The sequence below is a fragment of the Lissotriton helveticus genome, chromosome 9 (assembly GCF_964261635.1).
Source record: "Lissotriton helveticus chromosome 9, aLisHel1.1, whole genome shotgun sequence".
NCBI lineage: Eukaryota > Metazoa > Chordata > Amphibia > Caudata > Salamandridae > Lissotriton > Lissotriton helveticus.
This window is the reverse complement of record NC_136070.1, coordinates 1,194,015,136-1,194,038,356: the sequence shown is the minus strand read 5'-3', so window position 1 is coordinate 1,194,038,356 and position 23,221 is coordinate 1,194,015,136. Positions and strand designations below refer to the sequence as shown.

The 23,221-nt window shown below is 49.3% G+C and overlaps 1 protein-coding gene across 1 annotated transcript in view; it reads left to right on the top strand.

The window, feature by feature from the left end:
- SUMF1 (sulfatase modifying factor 1) overlaps positions 1 to 23,221 on the top strand; it is a 268,047-nt gene that overhangs the window by 178,037 nt on the left and 66,789 nt on the right. The window contains exon 6 of the mRNA XM_078661661.1: positions 19,350 to 19,464. Coding sequence (XP_078517787.1) covers positions 19,350 to 19,464 — 115 coding nt within the window. The remainder of the gene's footprint in view (positions 1 to 19,349; positions 19,465 to 23,221) is intronic.

Here is a 23,221-nt window from a genome sequence, read left to right as displayed (position 1 = left end):
AGCCACAAGACACAAAAATAAAAACCCAGCAGACACTAAAAATAAAAACCCAGCCAAGTGCACAAGGCACAAAAAATGAAAACCCAGGCAAGTAAACAACCAAACAAATGCGTAAATGAGTGCTGCTTAAATGAATGCTGCGAAACTGGAGATTGTCCACAACACACACAATCGAAATAAGGCACTCTTGCTCATCTCAAATTGGATATTTAATTCCTTAGCGAGACATCCCTGAATATCAAATCTGTTTTTGATTGACCTGTTCCCTTAAGGATACTCGATGCCAAACACTCAGATGAGACAAAAACAGTGGGGAGTGGTATTAACCCATCAAGACTTCCTGAAATGGGAAATGCTATATGATTGTTTTGTGTTATAGTATTTCTATGTTTATTGCTCGTCTGGGGTGCTGGGTACATGGTTGAGGTGCTGGCAGGCCATGAGGGTGTCACAGGGACGCAGCTGTTGTATGGTGAGGAGAGGAATCTGTCTGCTGCGAGCAGGCGACCTGTGTGCGAGGAAGCGTGTAATGCTGCGCCCTCACGTGTGTGTGTTTGTATGGAGGGCATGTGGGGGTGTATTGGTGTGTGAGCGCGCTCAGTAGTTTGTACTGCTGATGTCACTGTGGACTTGTATTATTATATAAACGCACTTGTATAGCGCTTACCTATTTCTAGCAGTCCTCCAGGCGCTTTTATGATAGCACCTGATCTCTGTCCCTTACAATCGCATGAGAAAATGTTTTCGCTACAGAAAAAACCGCAGTGATTGGCATTGCCAAAAGTACTTGTGTTTCGCCCCTAAATCCCTAATTTCCATGTCAATTTAAAATAAGCCCCCCCCACCCCCTCACCCTCCACCGACACAGTAGCTGTTTTATATTTGTGATAACAAAGGGGCGTTTCGGCTGAAAACAAAGCTTTTTTCCCAAATAATTTGAAAAAATATCCTGCACGAATATTCATTCATGTTTTATCGTGTGTTTCTGCACAAATGCGATCCCCTACTAGTCGCACAATGGCACAGTGCGCACAGTGGCGTAACGAAACTTGAGGGGGCCCCCCTGCAAACTACATGGAGGGGGCCCCCCTCCCATCCTCCGTGCCAGTCTAGAGCTCTCAGGCCAGCGACCCGCCATACTGCAGGGGATGCGGGGCAATTGTTACGCCACTGTCACCAATACAGCCGTTATAAGTAACTCTGGATGGTGGAGTTAAAGGTTGGGCTTAGTCTTCCCGCAGGTTATCATAGGTGGTGGTCCATTCATTACAGGGTCCCTGCCATCAGTACGCCGGGGAAGTTTGCCCAATTTTAAGTGGGTTTCCTGATGCAGACTCCTGTCATGATATACAACATCGGGCCCACTCATTGTTCAGTTTTGACAAAAGTGCATCCACTGCTCCTTCTGGTTTCTGTTTTAAAACATTAGACAAAGTGACAATGCAGTATTTCAAAAGCAGATGTAACTACAAAGAGCACATTTTGATAATACATTTTTATTAGTAGACAATAGCAATCTTAAGAGGCATTGCATAGCTTCATACACACTGTGACCCCAATTCCAAAACAGCCTCTCTCCCTCTCAATGAGTCAGTCTCTCTCGCTCAGTCAGTCAGTCTCTCTCTCTCTCTCTCTGTCATTCAGTCACTGTCAGTCAGTCATTCTGTCAGTCTCTCTCTCTCTCTCTCTGTCAGTTTCTCAGCCAGTCAGTCTCTCCGTCAGTCAGTATTCAGACTCTGAGTCAGTCAGTCTCCACTCTCTCTCCACTCTCTCCACTCTCTCTCCTCTCTCTACTCTCTCCACTCTCTCCACTCACTCTCTCCACTCCCTCTCACTCCACTCCCTCTCTCTCCACTGTCTCTCTCTCCACTGTCTCTCACTCTCTCTCTAATCTCTCTCCACTCTCTCCCCACTGTCTCCCTCCACTCTCCACTCTCCCTCCACTCCCTCTCCACTCTCTCTCCACTCTCTCTCCCTTCTCTCTCTACTCTCCCTTTTCTCTCTACACTCACTCCACACTCTCTACTCTCTCTCTCCACGCTCTCTACTCTCTCTCTCCACTCTCTCTACTTTCTCCCTCCACTCTCTCTCCCCACGCTCTCTCTCTCCACTCTCTCTCTCTCCACTCTCTCTCTCCACTCTCTCTCCACTCTCTCTCCACTCTCTCTCCACTCTCTCTCCACTCTCTCTCTCCACTGTCTCTACTCTCTCCCCACTCTCTCCTCTCTCCCCACTCTCTCCACACTCTCTCTCTCCACACTCTCTCTCCACTCTCTCTCTCCACTGTCTCTCTCTCCACTGTCTCTCCACTGTCTCTCCACTCTCTCCACTCTCTCTCCACTCTGTCCACTCTGTCCACTCTCTCTCTCTCTCCACTCTCTCTCTCTCCACTCTCTCTCCACTCTCTCTCTCTCCACTGTCTCTCTCCACTGTCTCTCTCCACTCTCTCTCCACTCTCTCTCCACTCTCTCTCCACTCTCTCTCCACTCTCTCTCTCCACTCTCTCTCTCCACTCTCTCTCTCCACTCTCTCTCTCCACTCTCTCTCTACACTCTCTCTCTACACTCTCTACACTCTCCCTCCACTCTTTCTCTCTCTCTCCACTGTCTCTCTCCACTGTCTCTCTCCACTGTCTCTCTCCACTGTCTCTCTCCACTGTCTCTCTCCACTGTCTCTCTCCACTGTCTCTCTCCACTCTCTCTCTCCACTCTCTCTCTCCACTCTCTCTCTCCACTCTCTCTCTCCACTCTCTCTCTACTCACTCTCCACTCTCCTCTCTCCACTCTCTCTCCACTCTCTCTCTCCACTCTCTCTCTCCACTCTCTCTCTCCACTCTCTCTCTCCACTCTCTCTCCACTCTCTCTCTCTCCACTCTCTCTCCACTGTCTCTCTCTCTCCTGTCTCTCCACTGTCTCTACTCTCTCCCCACTCTCTCTCTCTCCGCTGTCTCTCTCCACTCTCTCCCTCCACCCTCTCTCCACTCTCTCTCTCCACTCTCTCTCTCCACTGTCTCTCTCTACTCTCTCTCTACTCTCTCTCCTCTCTCTCTCCTCTATCTCCTCTCTCTCTCTCCACTCTCTCTCTCCACTCTCTCTCTCCACTCTCTCTCTTCACTCTCTCTCTCCACTCTCTCTCTCCGCCGTCTCTCTCTCCGCTGTCTCTCCTCTCTCTCTCTCCTCTCTCTCCTCTCTCTCTCTCCACTCTCTCTCTCCACTCTCTCTCCACTCTCTCTCCACTGTCTCTCTCTCTCCTGTCTCTCCACTGTCTCTACTCTCTCCCCACTCTCTCTCTCTCCACACTCTCCACTCTCTATCCACTCTATCCACTCTCTCCACTCTCTCTCCACTCTCTCTCTCTCCACTCTCTCTCTCTCTCCACTCTCTCTCTCCACTCTCTCCACTCTCGCTCCACTCTCTCCACTCTCTCTCCACTCTCGCTCCACTCTCGCTCCACTCTCTCTCCACTCTCTCTCTCTCTCTCTCTCGCTCTCTCTCTCTCCACTCTCTCTCCACTGTCTCTCTCGACTCTCTCTCTCCACTCTCTCCACTCTCCCTCCACCCTCTCTCCACTCTCTCTCTCCACTGTCTCTCTCTACTCTCTCTCTACTCTCTCTCTACTCTCTCTCCTCTCTCTCCTCTCTCTCCTCTCTCTCTCTCCACTCTCTCTCTCCACTCTCTCTCTTCACTCTCTCTCTCCACTCTCTCTCTCCGCCGTCTCTCTCTCCGCTGTCTCTCTCTCCGCTGTCTCTCTCTCCGCTGTCTCTCTCTCCGCTGTCTCTCTCCGCTGTCTCTCTCTCCGCTGTCTCTCTCTCCGCTGTCTCTCTCCACTGTCTCTCTCCACTGTCTCTCTCCGCTGTCTCTCTCCGCTGTCTCTCTCCGCTGTCTCTCTCCGCTGTCTCTCTCCGCTGTCTCTCTCCGCTGTCTCTCTCCGCTGTCTCTCTCCGCTCTCTCTCTTACTCTCTCTCTCCACTCTCTCTCCACTGTCTCTCTCTCTCCTGTCTCTCCACTGTCTCTACTCTCTCCCCACTCTCTCTCTCTCCACTCTCTCTCTCTCCACACTCTCCACTCTCTATCCACTCTATCCACTCTCTCCACTCTCTCTCCACTCTCTCTCTCTCCACTCTCTCTCTCTCCACTCTCTCTCTCTCTCTCCACTCTCTCCACTCTCGCTCCACTCTCTCCACTCTCGCTCCACTCTCTCCACTCTCTCTCCACTCTCGCTCCACTCTCTCCACTCTCTCTCTCTCTCTCTCTCTCTCTCTCTCCACTCTCTCTCCACTGTCTCTCTCGACTCTCTCTCTCCACTCTCTCCACTCTCCCTCCACCCTCTCTCCACTCTCTCTCTCCACTGTCTCTCTCTACTCTCTCTCCTCTCTCTCTCCTCTCTCTCTCCTCTCTCTCCTCTCTCTCTCCACTCTCTCTCTTCACTCTCTCTCTCCACTCTCTCTCTCCGCCGTCTCTCTCTCCGCTGTCTCTCTCTCCGCTGTCTCTCTCCGCTGTCTCTCTCTCCGCTGTCTCTCTCCCCGCTGTCTCTCTCCGCTGTCTCTCTCCGCTGTCTCTCTCCACTGTCTCTCTCCACTGTCTCTCTCCACTGTCTCTCTCCACTGTCTCTCTCCGCTGTCTCTCTCCGCTGTCTCTCTCCGCTGTCTCTCTCTCCGCTGTCTCTCTCCCCGCTGTCTCTCTCCCCGCTGTCTCTCTCCGCTGTCTCTCTCCACTGTCTCTCTCCACTGTCTCTCTCCGCTGTCTCTCTCCGCCGTCTCTCTCTCCGCTGTCTCTCTCTCCGCTGTCTCTCTCTCCGCTGTCTCTCTCTCCGCTGTCTCTCTCCGCTGTCTCTCTCTCCGCTGTCTCTCTCCCCGCTGTCTCTCTCCACTGTCTCTCTCCGCTGTCTCTCTCCGCTGTCTCTCTCCGCTGTCTCTCTCCGCTGTCTCTCTCCGCTCTCTCTCTTACTCTCTCTCTCTCTACTCTCTCTCTACTCTCTCTCTACTCTCTCTTTACTCTCTCTCTCCACTCTCGCTCTCCCCTCTCGCTCTCCCATCTCGCTCTCCCATCTCGCTCTCCCCTCTCGCTCTCCCCTCTCGCTCTCCCGTCTCGCTCTCCCCTCTCGCTCTCCCCTCTCGCTCTCCCCTCTCGCTCTCCCCTCTCGCTCTCCCCTCTCGCTCTCCCCTCTCGCTCTCCCCTCTCGCTCTCCCCTCTCGCTCTCCCCTCTCGCTCTCCCCTCTCGCTCTCCCCTCTCGCTCTCCCCTCTCGCTCTCCACTCTCGCTCTCCACTCTCTCTCTGCACCCTCTCTCTCTACTCTCTCTCTCTACTCTCTCTCTCTATTGTCTCTCTCCACTGTCTCTCTCCACTCTCTCTCCACTCTCTCTCTCCACTCTCTCTCTCCACTCTCTCTCTTGCTCCACTCTCTCTCTCTTGCTCCTCTCTCTCTCTCTTGCTCCACTCTCTCTCTCACGCCACTCTCTCTCCACTCTCTCTCACAAAGTAGTGTACGTTGCCATGGGCGTCCGCAGAAATGTTTCCAGGAGGGGCACATTTTTTACTTCATCACCATCCCCCTTGCACTCTTCTCCCCTCTGCCTTGCACCCTTCTCACCCTCTCCCTTTCACACTTCTTCCCTCTGCCTTGCACCCTTCTCTACTCTGCCTTGCACCCTTCTCCTCTCTGCCTTGCACCCTTCTCCTCTCCGCCTTGCACCCTTCTCCCCTCCGCCTTGCACCATCTCCTCTCTGCCTTGCACCCTTCTCCTCTCTACCTTGCGCCCTTCTCCTCTCTACCTTGCGCCCTTCTCCCCTCTGCCTTGCACCCTTCTCGGCCCCCCCTTGCCCACCCCCTGTGGACGCCCACATGGTGCTTCTAACGAGTGCTTACCTGAGGGCACCATTTTGCTGCCTCATCCCTTCTCATATGAGCTTTGCCCTGGAGAATGCTCTCTCTGGGGGCTCCCACTCCCACCCTTGTCAGGGTCCAGAGCAGTGCTCTGTGCTGCCTCCTGCTCTCTCTCTGGGGTCCCCAACCCCGTCCTTGTCAGGGTCTCGAGCAGTGCTCTGTGCTGCCTCCTCTCTCTCTGGGGCCCCCATCCTTGTCAGGGTCCTGATCAGTGCTCTGTGCTGCCTCCTCTCTCTCTGGGGCCCCAGCCCCCGTCCTTGTCAGGGTCCCGAGCAGTGCTCGGTGCTGTCTCCTCTCTCTCTGGGGCCCCCAGCCCCCGTACTTGTCAGGGTCCCGAGCAGTGCTCTGTGCTGCCTCCTGCTCTCTGGGGCCCCCAGCCCCCCTCCTTGTCAGGGTCCTGAGCAGTGCTCTGTGCTGCCTCCTGCTCTCTGGGGCCCCCAGCCACCCCCCTCTCCTTGTCGGGGTCCCTGCTCTGTGCTGCCTCCTGGTCTCTGGGGCCCCCAGCCACCCCCTCTCCTTGTCAGTGTCCCTGCTCTGTGCTGCCTCCTGCTCTCTGGGGCCCCCAGCCCCCCCTCTCCTTGTCAGGGTCCCTGCTCTGTGCTGCCTCCTGCTCTCTGGGGCCCCCAGCCCCCCTATCCTTGTCAGTGTCCCTGCTCTGTGCTGCCTCCTGCTCTCTGGGGCCCCAAGCCCCCCCCTCTCCTTGTCGGGGTCCCTGCTCTGTGCTGCCTCCTGCTCTCTGGGGCCCCCAGCCCCCCCTCTCTCCTTGTCAGGGTCCCTGCTCTGTGCTGCCTCCTGCTCTCTGGGGCCCCCAGTCCCCCTCTCCTTGTCGGAGTCCCTGCTCTGTGCTGTCTCCTGCTCTCTGGGGCCCCCAGCCACCCCCCTCTCCTTGTCGGGGTCCCTGCTCTGTGCTGCCTCCTGCTCTCTGGGGCCCCCAGGCACCCCCTCTCCTTGTCGGGGTCCCTGCTCTGTGCTGCCTCCTGCTCTCTGGGGCCCCCAGCCCCCCCTCTCCTTGTCAGGGTCCCTGCTCTGTGCTGCCTCCTGCTCTCTGGGGCCACAGCCCCCCTCTCTCCTTGTCAGGGTCCCTGGTCTGTGCTGCGTCCTGCTCTCTGGGGGCCCCAGCCCCCCCTCTCCTTGTCAGTGTCCCTGCTCTGTGCTGCCTCCTGCTCTCTGGGGCCCCCAGCCCCCCCTCTCCTTGTCAGTGTCCCTGCCCTGTGCTGCCTCCTGCTCTCTGGGGCCCCCGGCTCCCCCCTCTCCTTGTCAGGGTCCCTGCTCTGTGCTGCCTCCTGCTCTCTGGGGCCCCCAGCCCCCCCTCTCCTTGTCAGTGTCCCTGCTCTGTGCTGCCTCCTGCTCTCTGGGGCCCCCAGACCACCCCTCCTTGTCAGGGAGCCTGCTCTGTGCTGCCTCAGAGGAGCAGTGGAGACTGCTGTCTCTGGGGCCCCCACCCTTGTCCCAGGCCTGCCTCTGGCTCTGACTGAAGAGAAACAATGTTGATACTTTGTTTCTCTTCAGTCAGAGGGAGGGGGTGAGGGGCTCAGAGCAGGCTGCAGGCTGCACCTGCTTTCAAGGGAGAGAGGCTTGCTTCAGCGCAGGCCTCTCTCACAGCTCTCAGAAGAGCTGAGGGGCCGGGCCCCCTTCATTAACTGAGGAGAGTGGGGCCCCCCGCACCGCGGGGCCTGCGGGGGCCTTTGTTACGCCCCTGGTTGCGCATGACATGGCCACATTGGCTCAGTGGTGCCTGTGAATACATAATTTGATACATGCTGCAAGTTTAAACAAACATTGGCAACACCTGTAGGTCTGTCCTTGACGTTGTACGATGGGTAATTTATTTTTGTATTTCAGACATGCCATATAAAAAATCAAGCATTTGCAATGCAATAGGTCTCGCAGTTACACGAGTTAAAGCTATTGGCATTGTAAATGACAATGCCTTTTTATTTATGTTTTTAAAACAAAAACAAATATAAAAGGCATTGTTATTTGCATTGTCAATAGCTCAAAATTGCGTAAATGCGAGACCTATTGCATTGCAAATGCTTGTTATGCTGGTTACCAGTGCCCTGTTCCCTTGGACAGTGGGGTCACCTCTCTAGTTTCATTACTACTATTAAAACCATCAATTAAAATGAGAATTCTAATTGAAGTTTTGCACATAACTGGTAATTCTGCAGAGAAGCCAACTACGGTATGGACATTCCACTAATTTTAAAATACCATGATAACGTCTTAGAGCAGTCGTTAAGTTGTTTCTTATTTATCAAGTCATACAAACATAAATCACGTTACTGTGTGTTGTGGCCTTGAATAGCCTTTTACCGAGGCATGCTCTCAAAATCATAGAAGTCGAAATGAAAAAAAAACATCTTGGCTTTAACTGGTCTTCTGACCCAAGAAGCTACTGCGTGTGCGTTTATCCGGGTGTGAGCTGTTTGTATAGCAGCTCCCGTCGAGCGCCGTACTCCGCTGCGGCACGCGGTGCACATGTTACCTTAGGCATACACACATTTGTCCTTTAAATACTCAAACATATCCGGCATCCCTGGACTTGGTGGCTCCAGTCCCGTGACAGACCGCACTGCGAGGAATGCGCTTTGTCTTCCCTTAAAACTTGATGTTTTCTGGTCAGCCCGACCTTCAGACTGACGCCTGAAGTTGTTTCCTTCTCTTGTGGTATGCCAAATGTTTAGTTTACTCTACCGCAGATTTCAAAACGTATTGCAGGCGCAGGTTTTAATTTACTGTTGAATTTTATGAGAACGTTAACCAACAAAGCTAATGAGCAGCTGGTTAACTAAAGGGGCAGGCGAGGGCTGAGAACCAACTGTGTTATTGTTTCACACGACAGGGTGAAGTCAAAATATATTAAAACAAGTTCCGAAGTGCTGTTTCAAAATGTAAGAATTCATGGAGAGTTCAGCTGCTCTGGCTCCTGGTGAATGCTTGAGTGTCATCAGAGCCCCAGGTACAAATATCAGAGGCACTCCTTGTTAAAAATGCAACTTTAACAGACACTTCATAATATTGTCCAGTATTAAACACAGCTCTGGGGGCTTGAGGGGTTTAAAATCACTATGGAGAGCAGGAGGGGATGTTTAAAAACATAACGGAGAACGGGAGGGTGGTTGGGGTTTAAAACAAAGCAGGGAGTTGGGAGAGTTGAACACACATTGGAGTGTGGGAGGGGGTGGGTCAAAACACAACAGAAGAGAGACTCACACTCGCAAAAGTATAGTAAACAAGCGCGTTGTCCCTGAATCGGCGCGGCGCTTAGATTAAAGTTATAAAGCAAAAGAAAAAAAACAAACAGAAGGATCAAACCCTAATACTGCTTGCGCTGAATAGAAAAGGAACGCGGACATGGGGGGGGAGGGGGGCGGCAACAGGACAGCAACACAAAGGGAGCTTAGAGTAAAGTTAACAAAAGAAAACACAGGGATCAAACCTTAACACTGCTTGGCTAATGTACATCTACTATGAATCCGCTGGTGCCTCCTTTCGCAGCCCTTCCCCCCCTAGTACTGTAAAATATTTAGCCCAGGGAGCCGTCAGGAGTGCAGCGGGGGCATTGTCTCAGCGCGCAAAACTGAAAGCGCGGTGGGAGCGCACCACACGCCGTGAACGTGCACATTGGCTGTCCTGGCACACGCTGAGGATCGCCGGAGAAGACACGCAGTCTATCTGCGCCGAGGCTCTGAGTCTGAATCGGAGGCTGAACTCTCCTTGAGCCTGGCACGCACCTACGGAAGCACAGCCAAGGTGACGGCGGCCGCCTGGGCTGAGAGGTACACTGAGCACCCTGTGAGCTCTGGGGACACGCTGCCGGGCATCGAGATGAAGCATGGCGGAACGACGGTAAGGAATGCGGGGAGAGAGTAGCTGTTGGCAAATGGCGCATGGCTGGCTGACACTGGAGGGAGTGCAAGGAGAGCTGGGGATTGTTTACTTACACGCTGACCACACATGTTCATGTAAGTGTGGCACGCACAGACAAGAGATGTGCACACGTATGGTGCCAGTAGGAGTTGTAATAACACCGCGAGCCGCACGCATGCACAGCTCATGTCTTTTACGCGCGTGCACCTATCCTGTCCCGCATCGCTAAGCAAGTCGGCAACAATAGATCTCGCATACGTGAGCCGCGCATGGCGCTGCATCGCTAGGCGAGACCTTAAAACTAGAAAACGTGTGGCCACCTAAATATGCACACCATATGATTACATTAAACAAATTTAATTTAGAAAACATTTATTGATGTGGCCATTTTACTACTGTTGTTTGTTTGTCTAAATGACACTCCTTTCAGTAGTGACAAGTATTTTATTGTTTTGTTAATGTTGGTCTTATTATTATTCAGGAATAAATCATCTATCAGGCACTCAACTTGCATGCAACTGCAATGTAAAACACTTTATAACTTCAAAAAGAGAAGGAAAATAAAACCCATCGCATTGTACAGGCAAGGTAAATAGCAGGTATTTAAAGTTTATTAAAAAAATGAAGGACTCTTGTCACGGAACAAAAAGTAAAGATTTTAGGTGGGTGTTAACAATATGTGAAGGCTTTGTGCAATCACTCAAAGTGAAGGGAGCCAATGGGTAAAGAGGGCTGACTCACTGCCTCATGCAGTCAGCTGTGGTGGGCTAAACAAAATGTGAAAGACAGTTTAACAGACCAATGGATAAACCACCTCATCAATTTATGCATCAAGTATAATTTTTTGGGAAGAACAATAGTCTGGCGAGAACGCTAGACCTAACAGAAACAATCAACGCTAGACCTAACAGAAAAAAACAATCGAGTTGTATTTCTCCAGTTTTTGGAAGAATTCAAATGAGCGTCCCATGCTCGTGGCAGTATCTGTAAATTTCTAAAACAATAATGCTGCTTTACTTAAGTCTTGTTTTTGCACTGGGAGGCATGCACATGGCTGGGCAAAACCACAGCTTTTTTCCAGTGCTGCAGGCACTGCATGTTTTTAACATGACACACAACTGGAGACTGTGAATTTTTACTGCTGTAGGAGAGTCTGTATTTATGGCACAATATATATTACACTGCATATGCGTGGGGTTGGGAAAAACTATTCAGTTCCTAGCCATCAGTGAGGTAAAAAATAAAAAATCTGTGGTGCAGCGGGGTAGCAGACTTTCTACACTCCTAGTAGCCCTGTACTCTCTATACGTCCTACAGTGTTATTTAATTATTTTTGTGCAACTCTTTAGTAGCCCTGTGAACTGCAGCTACAAGTCTGACACCATTTATATCTGCCCCCTTCGTTAGTAGCTCCCAGTGTCTACGTTTCTCATACCAATATGTTATAACAACTCATTAGGCAGCCACGTGGCCTCTATACACACCTTTAGAATAATAGATGACAAGTTCACTACTCCGATATCCCTGCTGGCACCACACTATGGTCATGTATGTTGTGGCCGGTGTTGGTGTAGACTGTTTAAAGGAGCTTGGGCATGAACTGGTTCATGCTGCCATCTTCCACTCTGACAGGCAGATAAAAGGTGCCTGCAGTAGAGGAGCAGTGGGACCCAGACGCTAAGGGAGACACGCGTCTGGGTCTGGCAAGGGGCAGCATGGTCAGCCGTGTGAGGCGTCATAGAGGCAAGAAGAAACAGGACTGGCCCACGCCACCAGGAAAGAGACTGGAACAAAAGATGTGGGCAGGGAGGTAGTATTAGTAGGTATTAAAGCAGCAACAGCAAACAAATGGGAGCCTCATCCGGAGATATCCTCTGTAGAAAAAGAAACAAGTATTTTCAATGCAATAGGTCTGGCATTTGCGAGAGTTTAAGCTATTGGCATTGTAAATGGCAATGCATTTTATTTGTGTTTTCAAAAGCAACACATATATAAAAGGCATTATCATTTCTAATGCCGATACCTCAAACTCTCGCAAATGCGAGACCACTTTAATGGTGGCAGCGCCAGCGCCCCTTTCTTCAGACGCTGCTCCCGTATTCAGGTTACAATGAGCAGCGTATAAAGAAAGGGGGGTGGCTAACATTAAAGTGGGAGCGACGTATGGGGGGCTTTCACTTAAAAAAATAAGGAAAGAAAGAGAGCAAGTTTCTGTAGCGCAGCTGCTAAAGTGAAAGTGGACTGTGCTGCAAATTAATTAAATAAAGAAGCACAGCCTCTAAAGTGAAAGTGGACAGCTCTGTGCGCTGATGAAGTGAAAGCTGACCGCGCTGCAAATTAAAAAAACAAATACATTAATAGTAACAATGTTAAAGCGGGTGTTGACGTCGTGGATGGAATAGAGGAAGGATATTAAAGAAAATAGTGCTCACCGACTAGATCATGGGTACTCACAAACTTTCTCTCGGGGGCCAAATTTACAGTGTGGTTTGTGTCCAAGGGCCTCACCGGTGGGAGCGGGCGGGGCTAGAAGAAAAAAAACGGTGACCGTGAGGTTGGATAACTGTCCCTCACCACCCTTCCCTCACCACCCTTCCCTCACCCCCCTTCCCCCTCTCCTTCCCTCACTCCCCTTCCCTCCCTCCCTCCCCTCCCTCCCTCCCCTTCCCTCCCTCCCTCTCTCCCCTTCCCTCTCTCCCTCACTCCCCTTCCCTTACTCCCTTCCCTCACTCCCCTTCCCTCACCCTCACTCCACTTCACCCGCTCCCCCTTCCCTGTCCCTCACTCCCCTTCCCATTCTCCCTCCCCACTCCCCTTCCTTCCCTCACTCCCTCCCCTTCCCTCACTCCCTCCGTCCCTCCCCTTCCCTCATTCCCTCCCTCACTCCCCTTCCCTCACTCCCCTACCCCACTCCCCCCTTCCCTCTCTTCCTCCCCCACTCCCCTTTCTTCCCTCCCTCCCTCCCCTTCTCTCACTCCCCTTCCCTCTCGCTCCCTCCCTGTACCTCCCTCCCTCCCTCTCCCTCTGTCTCCCTCCCTTTCCCTCCCTCTCCCTCCATCCCTCTACCTCCCTCTGTCATTTATTTATTTATTTATTTGTTTGTTTATGCATTTTATAAATTAGTTCTGAAAGTGTCTTTGGAATAGAAGAGATTTGAGGTCCGCTTTGAAGATCCGGGTGATAATGGTGACACGGAGCGATGGAGGAAGCGAGTTCCAGATTCCAGATTCAGATGCCTAGAGGGTGCAAAAAGCAAGTGAAAAATACACACTGTGTACCCATGGGACTTCAATAACCCAATTTCCGTTCTCAATTATACACAACCACCATAAGTCTCTAAAAAAACGGTATTAGATGTCATCAATACCTCCCACAACAAAGGATACCGAGCTGGGCCTCAGGAATCAGTAGATTTGAATGCTAGAAACAAAACAATTCCTTCCAATAATGGCAAAACAGAAGCAAATCATTAATTTTCTGTTTTGTTGGCGATGAAAATCTTACGGCTGGCAGGGTGCACACAAACTTGTTTTTGGTTGATGGGAACAAAACGCTGTAAACGTTTAATTTCTAAAACGGAGAGATTATGGTAGGCCTCTGCGTTTAAACGGGCTGACCAAAATAATACAAAACGAGACTACTTTTACAACGTCCTCATTTCAAGGATTGCCAGAAGAGACATGCTTGCAGACAAGTGAATACAAAAACAGCTAACCCCTTATAAAATAAATCATGTGTTACAAACCAAAAACAACAACACACCGACCTATCCTGTCCATAAGAGGTAAACTATCTTTGCACATTTCTCATCCCTTCACTGCATTTTTCATCGATTGGTCATTTCTCTAAATGTGGTCACAGAACTGCTTCCATATTGTTGAGAATGACTGTTTTTGATACAGAGCGAATGCTTCCGTTTTTACACTTACCTCTCTTCTGCACCCAGCCTTCCTTGACAATTGTAATGTCAGTCATGGTAGCTCCCCTCTGCGCCCCCAACTTGAGGAATTTCTTGCTGCTGACTTCGGAGCTTTGGGGCTGCAGTCATTTTTCCTCTGCTAGACTGATGCTGCGAGCCCTAGGTTCAGCGATGAGTCAGCATGCGACAAGAACTGCATCTCACCCTATGTGTCGGCACGGCTGAGACAGCTTCCGGGCACACACACACACACAAAGCCGTACCCGAGCACTTAACAGGTCTTTAAAAGACCATTTGCATTTTAATGGGGCTTCATTGTATTTCACTAGGCCCCTGCAGCTCCGCTCTCCCTATCACCTGAATGAATAACCCGACCGACCCCCACAGAGCAGCAGAGTCTCGCTACGGTTGCAGACACCTAGAAATGTGTTTTTTTAAAACACTGGTACGATGTCTGCCAGGCCCGCGGGCCGCCAGGGAAGGCTTGCAGGGCCGCTGGCGGCCCGCGGGCCGTACTATGAGTACCCGTGGACTAGATAAAGCAGACACTGTTTGATAAAGGCCACAAGTAATAAGTCCAGTCGTTATGGGAGGTTACAAATGCACTGTGGTACCAAGGAGGAACTAGTAAGCCTATTCACGAATGAAAAGCAATGATTTTAATAGGACTGTAATAGGAGCCAATTGAAAAGATGGGCTGGAAATGGGCAGAGCTTTTATTCCATTACTCAATACAGCATACTTCGCAGAGCAGCGCATGCGCTGCCCAGGCTCGACCAAAAAAAATTACCAGTGAGAAATAAAAATGGTGAAATCACCTAGATCCTATTAGAATCAATCCGTTCTTTGGACATTATTTCAACTCCTAAGCAATTTTCAGTCAATTTCTTGTAGCCCATGTAATCGGTGCACACATTTCTTGATATTGTTATGATTTGCGTCCTTATCAATTTGGGCCATGCCTCATCCATCATTTTTCTCAGTTGTCCTCCGGACTTTTGTGCCACTCATGAGTTCTATACTCAGGGGTGCTATTTGTGCTCAGTAGAGATACTACTTGTACCCTTGATATATAAGATTTCCTTCAAGGAGCTAGACCACAGCGCAAGGTTTAAGACCACAAGCGGCCATTAATACTGATCTCTCCAATTACAAAATAGCGAGATCACGCCTCCACCAATACTCATCCCACCACTGCATATGCAAATATGTAGACAAACACCACCTCTTTCATGTGGCGTGGACACTCCGTGAGAACCCAGAAATGCGTCACCAACCTGCCACAAAGTGTAAAGACACCCCCTCATTCAGTTTGACCCAAGCCATCAAACCTGCAAGCTGGAAGACATGTTGTGAGATTGAAGGGTTGTTTCTCAGTCTAGTCTGCCTGAAAGGACAAATCGGTTCAACTGCAAATCCACCAGAGCATGCACACGATTACTCTACACCAGAGGCGCGTGGCCTTCACCATGTGGAAGACAATGAGAGAGGAACTCAAACGTGAAAAAGTAGGCATAACTGAAAGAGTAGCGAGGCAAATGCAATAGGTCTCCCCAGTAGTCAAGGAATTGATTGAGACTCGTGGACTGATCCGGGAGTGCTGGAGGGCCAATGGACCACTATTTCGGGGCCAATAGTTTACGAACGATCTCAAGTCTCCAAACATCAAGATTACCTTCAGGTGGCCCCAGCCATGCCCTGGCTGATAGTTTCTTGCTCACTTTGTAAAAACAATCCCCTAGCTTTTGGTGTGGGTCTCAAATTAATGTTGAATGGTCCATCTGCTCACTTCTAGGAGAGGATCCCAACACTCCTAGCCTTCCGCTGCCAGCTTCTCATGGAGAGGTATGTGGCAGGCACTGATCCTCACCACTCTTCGTGAACTGCTGCTCCTCCTGGTGAACACGAGTGCAAGGAGCATTGCCCGCACGCACCACTGAGCTCAGGTGGGCGATTTGGTCTTGGTGGAGCTCCTCACCCTTTAAGTATTTGTAGGACTATTATTATTATAACTGCTCACAGCAAAGTGACCACGTAGATCAGGGGAAAGGTTCTCGCCTGAAGATTCTTTGTGCCAGCTGTCATTGATGAAGGTGGTCATTCCATTCCCCTATTCAGAACGAACGAGAACACTCATACACACACACACACTCTCACACGCACACTCTCACACACTCACACGCACACACACACTGACACACACACTCACCTCACTCTTTCTCTCTTCCTCTCTCTCTCTCTCTCTCTCTCCCTCTCTCTTCCTCTTTCTCTCTTCCTCTTTCTTCCTATTTCTCTTTCTCTCTCTTCCTATTTCTCTTTCTCTCTCTTCCTCTTTCTCTTTCTCTCTCTTCCTCTTCCTCTCTCTTCCTCTTTCTCTCTTCCTCTCTCTTCCTCTTTCTCTCTCTTCCTCTCTTCCTCTCTCTCCTCCTCGTCCTCCTTTTCTCTTTCTCTCTTCCTCTTTCTCTCGCTTTCTTTCTCTTTTTCTCTCGCTTTCTTTTTCTCTCACTTTCTTTATTTTTCTCTTTCTCCTTTTCTCTCTTTTTTGCTCTCTTGCTCCTTCTCCCTCTTGCTCTTTCGCCCTCTTTCTCCCTTGTTTTTCTTTTTCTTTCTCTTTTTCTTTCTCTTCCTCGCGCTCTTCCGCTCTTCTTTCTTGCTCTCTCTTTTTCGTTCTCTATCTCGTTCTTTCTCTCTTGCTTTTTTCACTCTTTCACTCTTTCTCACTGTCTCACTCTCTTTCTCTCTCTCTCTCTCTTTCTCTGATGTCCTCGAGCTGGGTTTAAATCATGCCAATCTACTGATCTAGTGGTGCACCCTCACTGTTCTCTAAGTCTCTTATCAAAGGCAGTGGCTTCTCAGCAGCACATGGTCTTTTTGTGTGGAATCCCGAAATGACTGGTTTCTGTTGTTTTTCATTTAATTATATATAATTAGTCTTCTCTATTTTTGGGAGGTATGTAGCGCTGCGCATGGGTGACGCCGAGTTCTAGGTTCCAACACGTTTATCATTGTTGGATATGGCTTAGTTCAACAAAAGGCGTTATCAGGCCATGCGTGGGTTAGTTCACTGCGACAAAGCAACTTAATACTGTCTCTTTTTTATTTTAACACATGATTTTAGGACCTACAGCAAATTCTTCTGCTTCTACACTGACCCCCCCCCCCACCCCATGGGGGGGAGGGGAGAGGGGGTTACACATGCCATCTTTTTTCTGGCCTTGAACATGTATCTACTCATCTCCACGCTCCTGCGCCAGCTCCGTCCTTTACATGGGAGCGGCCATTGCTCATTGCGTAATTTGTAAAAATAAATAAATACAGCAATAAATAAGTGCTGGGGTCCAAATGGTTTATTAGGAGCCCACTTCTGACTCTGCTGATTGGCAGTTAGCCAAATATCAAGGCCCCCTCGTCTTGATTCCAACTCATGACTCTTTCTTCCACCACCCTACACTTCCTGTCTCTCCATCTCACTCTTGGAGGTTTGTTTTCATGCCGGGTTTCTCTCTCCTTTCCTCCTCCTCCTCCTCGCTATCCTGCCTTTCTCTGTCTTACTCTGACTCAAGGTCTGATGGAAATGAGTCCAATTCCCCAAGTCTGAGCGCCTTTGCCAACTATTTACAACCACCTGCACAAATTAAGCCTTTCCCTTCGCTCCCCTGTGCCACAGATGGGATTCCCCACCTGCACCTCCCGTGGTGTGACTTCCACTGCTGTTTGTTGTGGTTCTGGTGTGGAAATGACAGGGGGATGACGAGTTTTCAGAGGTATATTGTCAGTATACCAAATGCTGCCTGTTTATTTTGGGTGGGCGTTGTGTATACATCCGCCACATTCTAAATACCAATATCTCCTCTAGTTGGGTGTGGAGAACATGGTTAGATCTAGTCTCAGAAAGCAGATTTAGTTTTACTGTGTATTACCTACCATTTTAGTTCTGGCTACATCATGGCATCTCGGAGAACCTTTGAGAAAACTCATGGCCCAGCAGCAGCAGACAGTAGTTGTTGTAGGAGATGTATAAGGACATGGAAGTGGGCACGATGCCACAGCAGTCAGCATGGGTGGCATGACAGAGGCGGAGAGACTGGTGCAAGCAGCTTTATTATTATAAAAAATATCCAGATAAGGATATTTTAGGTATCCTAAATAGATGAACTTCAGAGGTCAAAGGTCTGTGTGGAAAAAAGGTCTTTGGAAATACCTGCTTGAAGTTTAATTTTCTGATGCCAGAGCCTGATTAGGATGTTCAGCCCTCAATAAACTGCATTTTTGTTTACTTGCAGATTCCCGGGGCTCTTGGTGTCCACCTGGATGTTGTTGTTACTTTTACATGGTCACAGTGTTCTTGTTCCATCAACCTTAGCCCCTCTCTAGTCCTTCACAACTTAATCTAGCAGCCCCATGGCAACTGGTCTACCTGCCCTGAAGTCTGTACCCTCTCAGCGGCACCTCTCAGCTGCAGGTGGCACCATCGGTGTAGACTGAATCCATTTTAGGCGCCCTTTTGAGTTTGCTCCAAGAAGTTTCTGACAAAACATCCGTTGCAACCTCGAAGTACTGTTGTTTAGCACATGCCTTCTGGGTCATCTCGTCGAAAATAGACCGCCTGTCGCAGCCGGTGGAACATTCAGGTCCAGTGACCATAAAAGTACAAAAAATGTTTGCTTTCTGCGTCAGTTGCAGGTCTGGGCGATGGCTGAATGGAGCGGTCACCCTCAGGAAGGTAGTGAGCGCACAGATAGGGATCGGAGGCTGCTCGTGGCATCTGTCTTGGCTACTGATAAGAGGCAATTAATAAAAATAGATTTAATGTGAAACGTGCCCTCTGCATTCATTCTTTCTACCTTTTCTCTCATTCTCTGACTTTGAGCACCTTTATAAGGTGTTTTTTCAGATTTTTGTTTGCGATATTTTCCTTTCTTTTACTAGTCTTTTTCTGTCGTTTCATCTTTGCATCCTCAGGCCGTCCCTTTTTTGATAATTTATATTTTACTTTTCCTCCTTTCATATTATTTTTTACTTGTTTGATAGTTTTTCGTCTTTTTATCTTATTTGATTGTGAGGCTTTTGTCAGGCCCTGTTTGCTTCCCCCTCATTAGTACTTCTTTCTTGCTGTCAATATTTAGGTTGACATAATACACCTGGTAAATACATTGGGGTGAATGGAGGGTGTGTCCGTGTCTGTGTGTCCTTCCTACCTTTCTCATAAGTGCCATCATCTTAGGTAACCATAAACATTCGTTATCTATTGATCGCGCGTGGAGGAGGAACATGTGCTCCGCATACACTTGTTGTGTTATGTTCAATTTAAAGCTACCTTTGTTTTTCATACTTACGATAAGAAATTGTGGGAGCCATTAATAATACTCATTTTTGAAGCTCATCAACATAATTCATGATGTTGTACCTGCTACTTAACTAGTTATTTATGTCAGTGTCTGAATTAATAGTCTTGATATTGCTAGTAGAATTATTTTCTTTTTCCGTTCTTTTACGTATTTCTGGCTCCATCTCTTTTTGACTGTAGGATTATCTATCGTTTTCGTGTCTTTAATTTATTTATTTATTTACGTTTTCGTGTCTTTCATTTATTTAATTTCTTCTCACTCAGTTTCAATTCCTTTGCTTTCTCTTCCCATTAAAAGCTTACCTTGGTCTTTTTCTCTTTCACAGACTGTTCCCGTGGGGGAACAAGCTGGAACCCAAAGGGCAGCATCAGGCAAACATCTGGCAGGGAGACTTCCCAACAAGTAACACTGCTGAGGATGGTTACCCTCAGACTTCTCCCGTAAGTACTCCCTTCTAATATTGCTCAGTAGTGAAAAACACAACTTCTACTCGCATGTTGAACTCAGCCTCTACTGTCAGCCACAGTCTGGTTTCTGTGGTTGACGCGCTTGCCTCTATTGCCAGATATACCTGGCTTTTTTCCATAAAGTGTAACTGATCCTCTACTCCTACTGCGAAACCCAACCGATTCTCTACCGCCAAGCACAACTGGTTCTCTACTGCCAAGCACAACCGATCCAAGCTGACCCTCTACCGCCAAGCACAGCCGACCCTCTACCGCCAAGCACAGCCGACCCTCTACCGCCAAGCACAGCCAACCCTCTACCGCCAAGCACAGCCGATCCTCTACCGCCAAGTACAGCCGATCCTCTATCGCCAAGCACAGCCGATCCTCTATCGCCAAGCACAGCCGATCCTCTATCGCCAAGCACAGCCGATCCTCTACCGCCAAGCACAGCTGATCCTCCACCGCCAAGCACAGCTGATCCTCCACCGCCAAGCACAACCGATCCTCTACCGCCAAGCACAACCAATCCGAGCCAATCCTCTACCGCCAAGCACAACCGATCCTCTGCCACCAAGCACAACCGATCCTCTACAGTCAAGAACAACCGATCCAAGCCAGTCCTCTACCGCCAAGCACAACCGATCCTCTACCACGAAGCACAGCCGATCCTCTACCGCCAAGCACAGCCGATCCTCTACCGCCAAGCACAGCCGATCCTCTACCGCCAAGCACAGCCGGTCCTCTACCGCCAAGCACAGCCGATCCTCTACCGCCAAGCACAGCCGATCCTCTACCGCCAAGCACAGCCGATCCTCTACCGCCAAGCACAGCCGATCCTCTACCGCCAAGCACTGCAGACCCTCTACTGCCAAGCACAGCCGATCCTCTACCACCAAGCACAGCGACCTTCTACCTCCAAGCACAGCAGACCCTCTACCACCAAGCACAATCGATCCTCTATGGCCAAGCACAGCTTATCCTTCACCGCCAAACACAAACCATTTTCTACCACTAAGCACCACTGATCCTCTACCTCCGAGCACAGCCCAATATCTACAGTAAAGCACATCTCCATTACATCAACTGGCATCACCGGGTCAAGACCATTACATCCATATAACTATTAACTCGACTTTTCATGACCTCAACATGCCTCTAACATACCAACTGCTAGGACTGAATTTAGAATACTAAACCACCTAGGATAGGATCATGATAGGTTGAAGTTTTGGCCTTGTCAACGTCATGGTGGATGATTTGATACTTGACAATGTTGTGACCTATAACCCAGCATCCACAGTTGGACAACCCAGGCTGTAGAGCCAAGCAATTTCCAGCCTCTGCTGTCAAGGACTGTCCAGTTTCTTCTGCCAAGCACAACTCGACTTCTACTGCGAAGACCAGCCAAGCCTCTACAGCCAACACAACTCTACTGTCACACCTAACACAGCTATTATTGCAAAGTCCATCCCAGAGTGTAGTGCACGCACATCCTGGGCATTATCAAGCACTTCTAAGCTGTTACTCCTGAACAGACCATGTAACTCTACCAGGAACAATGCACCCTTGCGCTAAAGCACGCTGTAGCCTGAATTTCCAAGGAGAAGAAACTTTCTGTTCCAAAGCACAACCAAGTCTTTACTCCATGCTGCAACCCCATGAGAAAACCAGCCACTATTGCCACACGCAGCCCCATTTACTCCCAGGCATAGACCAACGCCCACTCCCAAGCTCAAACACAACACATCTGCTGCCATGGAATAACCCTCTTAGCCAAACACAAACAAGACCCCACCTACAAGCACTGAAATTACTCCATTTGCAAACACAACTGATATTTTTAGAGGCATTGTGTGCTGCTAATGTTTGTGACTTTGTGTGTGTTGGTGCCAGCTCTATTTGCATCACAGTTGCTGCATATGTGTTTGTTGTATGAGTTGGATCTGCAATGTTTTTTATGATTTCTGTGCTGTCTTTGTGTATACAGTAACCTTTCATGTGTACATTGTTTGTATTGGGCATGGGTGCGCTACCCATGAGTGCAGCTTTTACGTGGGATGCGCTTCTGTTTACTTTCTGCATGTACATCATGTGTTTGTGTGCGTTGCTCTTGGTGGGTGCATGTGCCCTAGTTTTGCTGTTCCTTGAGTATATCTAGTTTTTGGTTGTCTTTCATGCGTACTAGCATGGAGACATAGTATTGCTTATGTTTCCATCTCTGTTGCAAAGGCTGGTGCAGGCCTTTCTGATTCTATAAGTGAAAAATGCCTACCCACTTCATAGGCAGTGGGGCAGTAGTTGGTTCTGTTTGCCACCCCTGCTAATGAATCTATTTCTAACTGCGAGATGCTGGCATCTTAGTTTGCTGCCTAGAATCACGTAGCTATGGAATCAGCCCTGTAAATGTGGGATACTTGTAAAGCGCACTGTTACTCTACCCGAGTGTCCTGGCGCTGTAGACCGCTGGGGAACCCGTCCTGGTTTTCCCTGTGAGATGGTCCCTTTCTGGGTATCTCCAGGGTGAAACCAGGCATCCCCGGCGTCTGTGGGGGGCCGTTGTAGAGATGAGGCAAGCTTAATGCCCAGAGTTACCGAGTGTGTTCCCTGGTTAGAGTAGGCACTGAGGCGAGAATTATCGAGTCCGTTGACCCTGGTCCAAGACCCTGCCGCGTCGGGAATTGAACCCTGGTCCCGGGCCGTTCTCTGCTTACAGGTCTGCCGCCTCTAACCAGTGAGCCACACCTCTCCACATGTGTGTATGTGTATTTGTGCTTTTGAACTGAATTTATGTGGTTGGAGCCCCTTATTTGGTGCCCTAGCACATAGTGGGCACATCACACGCCCCTGCCATATTAGACCAGTTACAACCCCACTTACTCTTTTTCCACCACAAACACGTCAGGCAAGTAATTGGTCTTCATTGCGTAGTCTATATTAAACTTTCAGATATCACAATCTTAATTTGTTGATGCACTGTCAACACTTAACCAACTTTTATTAAAACCAAAACCAACACACATTGATAAAAACAATAGGCTTGCCAAGTATAAATTTGAGCCACAGGTTGAGATTGTATTTTCATTTCTCCAGAGCCACACTTGATGCGTGTTGCGCCAGCAGGCCACAACCAATTTTCACTGCTCCCATTTGGGGTAACCCGTCTTCTATCCCCTAGACACGACCTACAGGGCACTGCTTTGTGCCTTTCCTGCGCACCAGCTCTCACAAAGTTGCTTACTTCAAGCACCGGCATCTCAGGTAGGGCTTGATAGTCCAGGACCACCAGCAGGTCAGCACCTTCTCCTGCCAGTCCGGAGCCCCCATTGACTGCCCGTCCTGTTCCAGGATCAGACAGTCCCCCCAAAAAAGGAGCCCCTGCCATTTATCTTGCCCGGGACCCCGCCAACTCTACCTTTAATCTCAGGGATGGGTGTGTGATGTAAGTAAGTAACTTTATTATTAACTGTGCGATTACTTAAAATCTTTACAGTATAAAACACATAAAAAACACCCCCCCCCTCCCAAGTACCCTTCCCCCAGTAAAAACCCAATGTTCAGCTTTAAAATAGCACCGTGGCAATGCAGGCTCTATTTACTACTTTGTGTCTATTTAAAACTTTAACTAAAAGAATTTTTTTTTAAAATTAAAATATTGGGTTAGCACCGTTTCGCATCTTTGCACCTCTAAGGATCAATGGTTATATAAGAGTCCAACAGGGTCGTTCTCTCCATAATACTAATTGACATT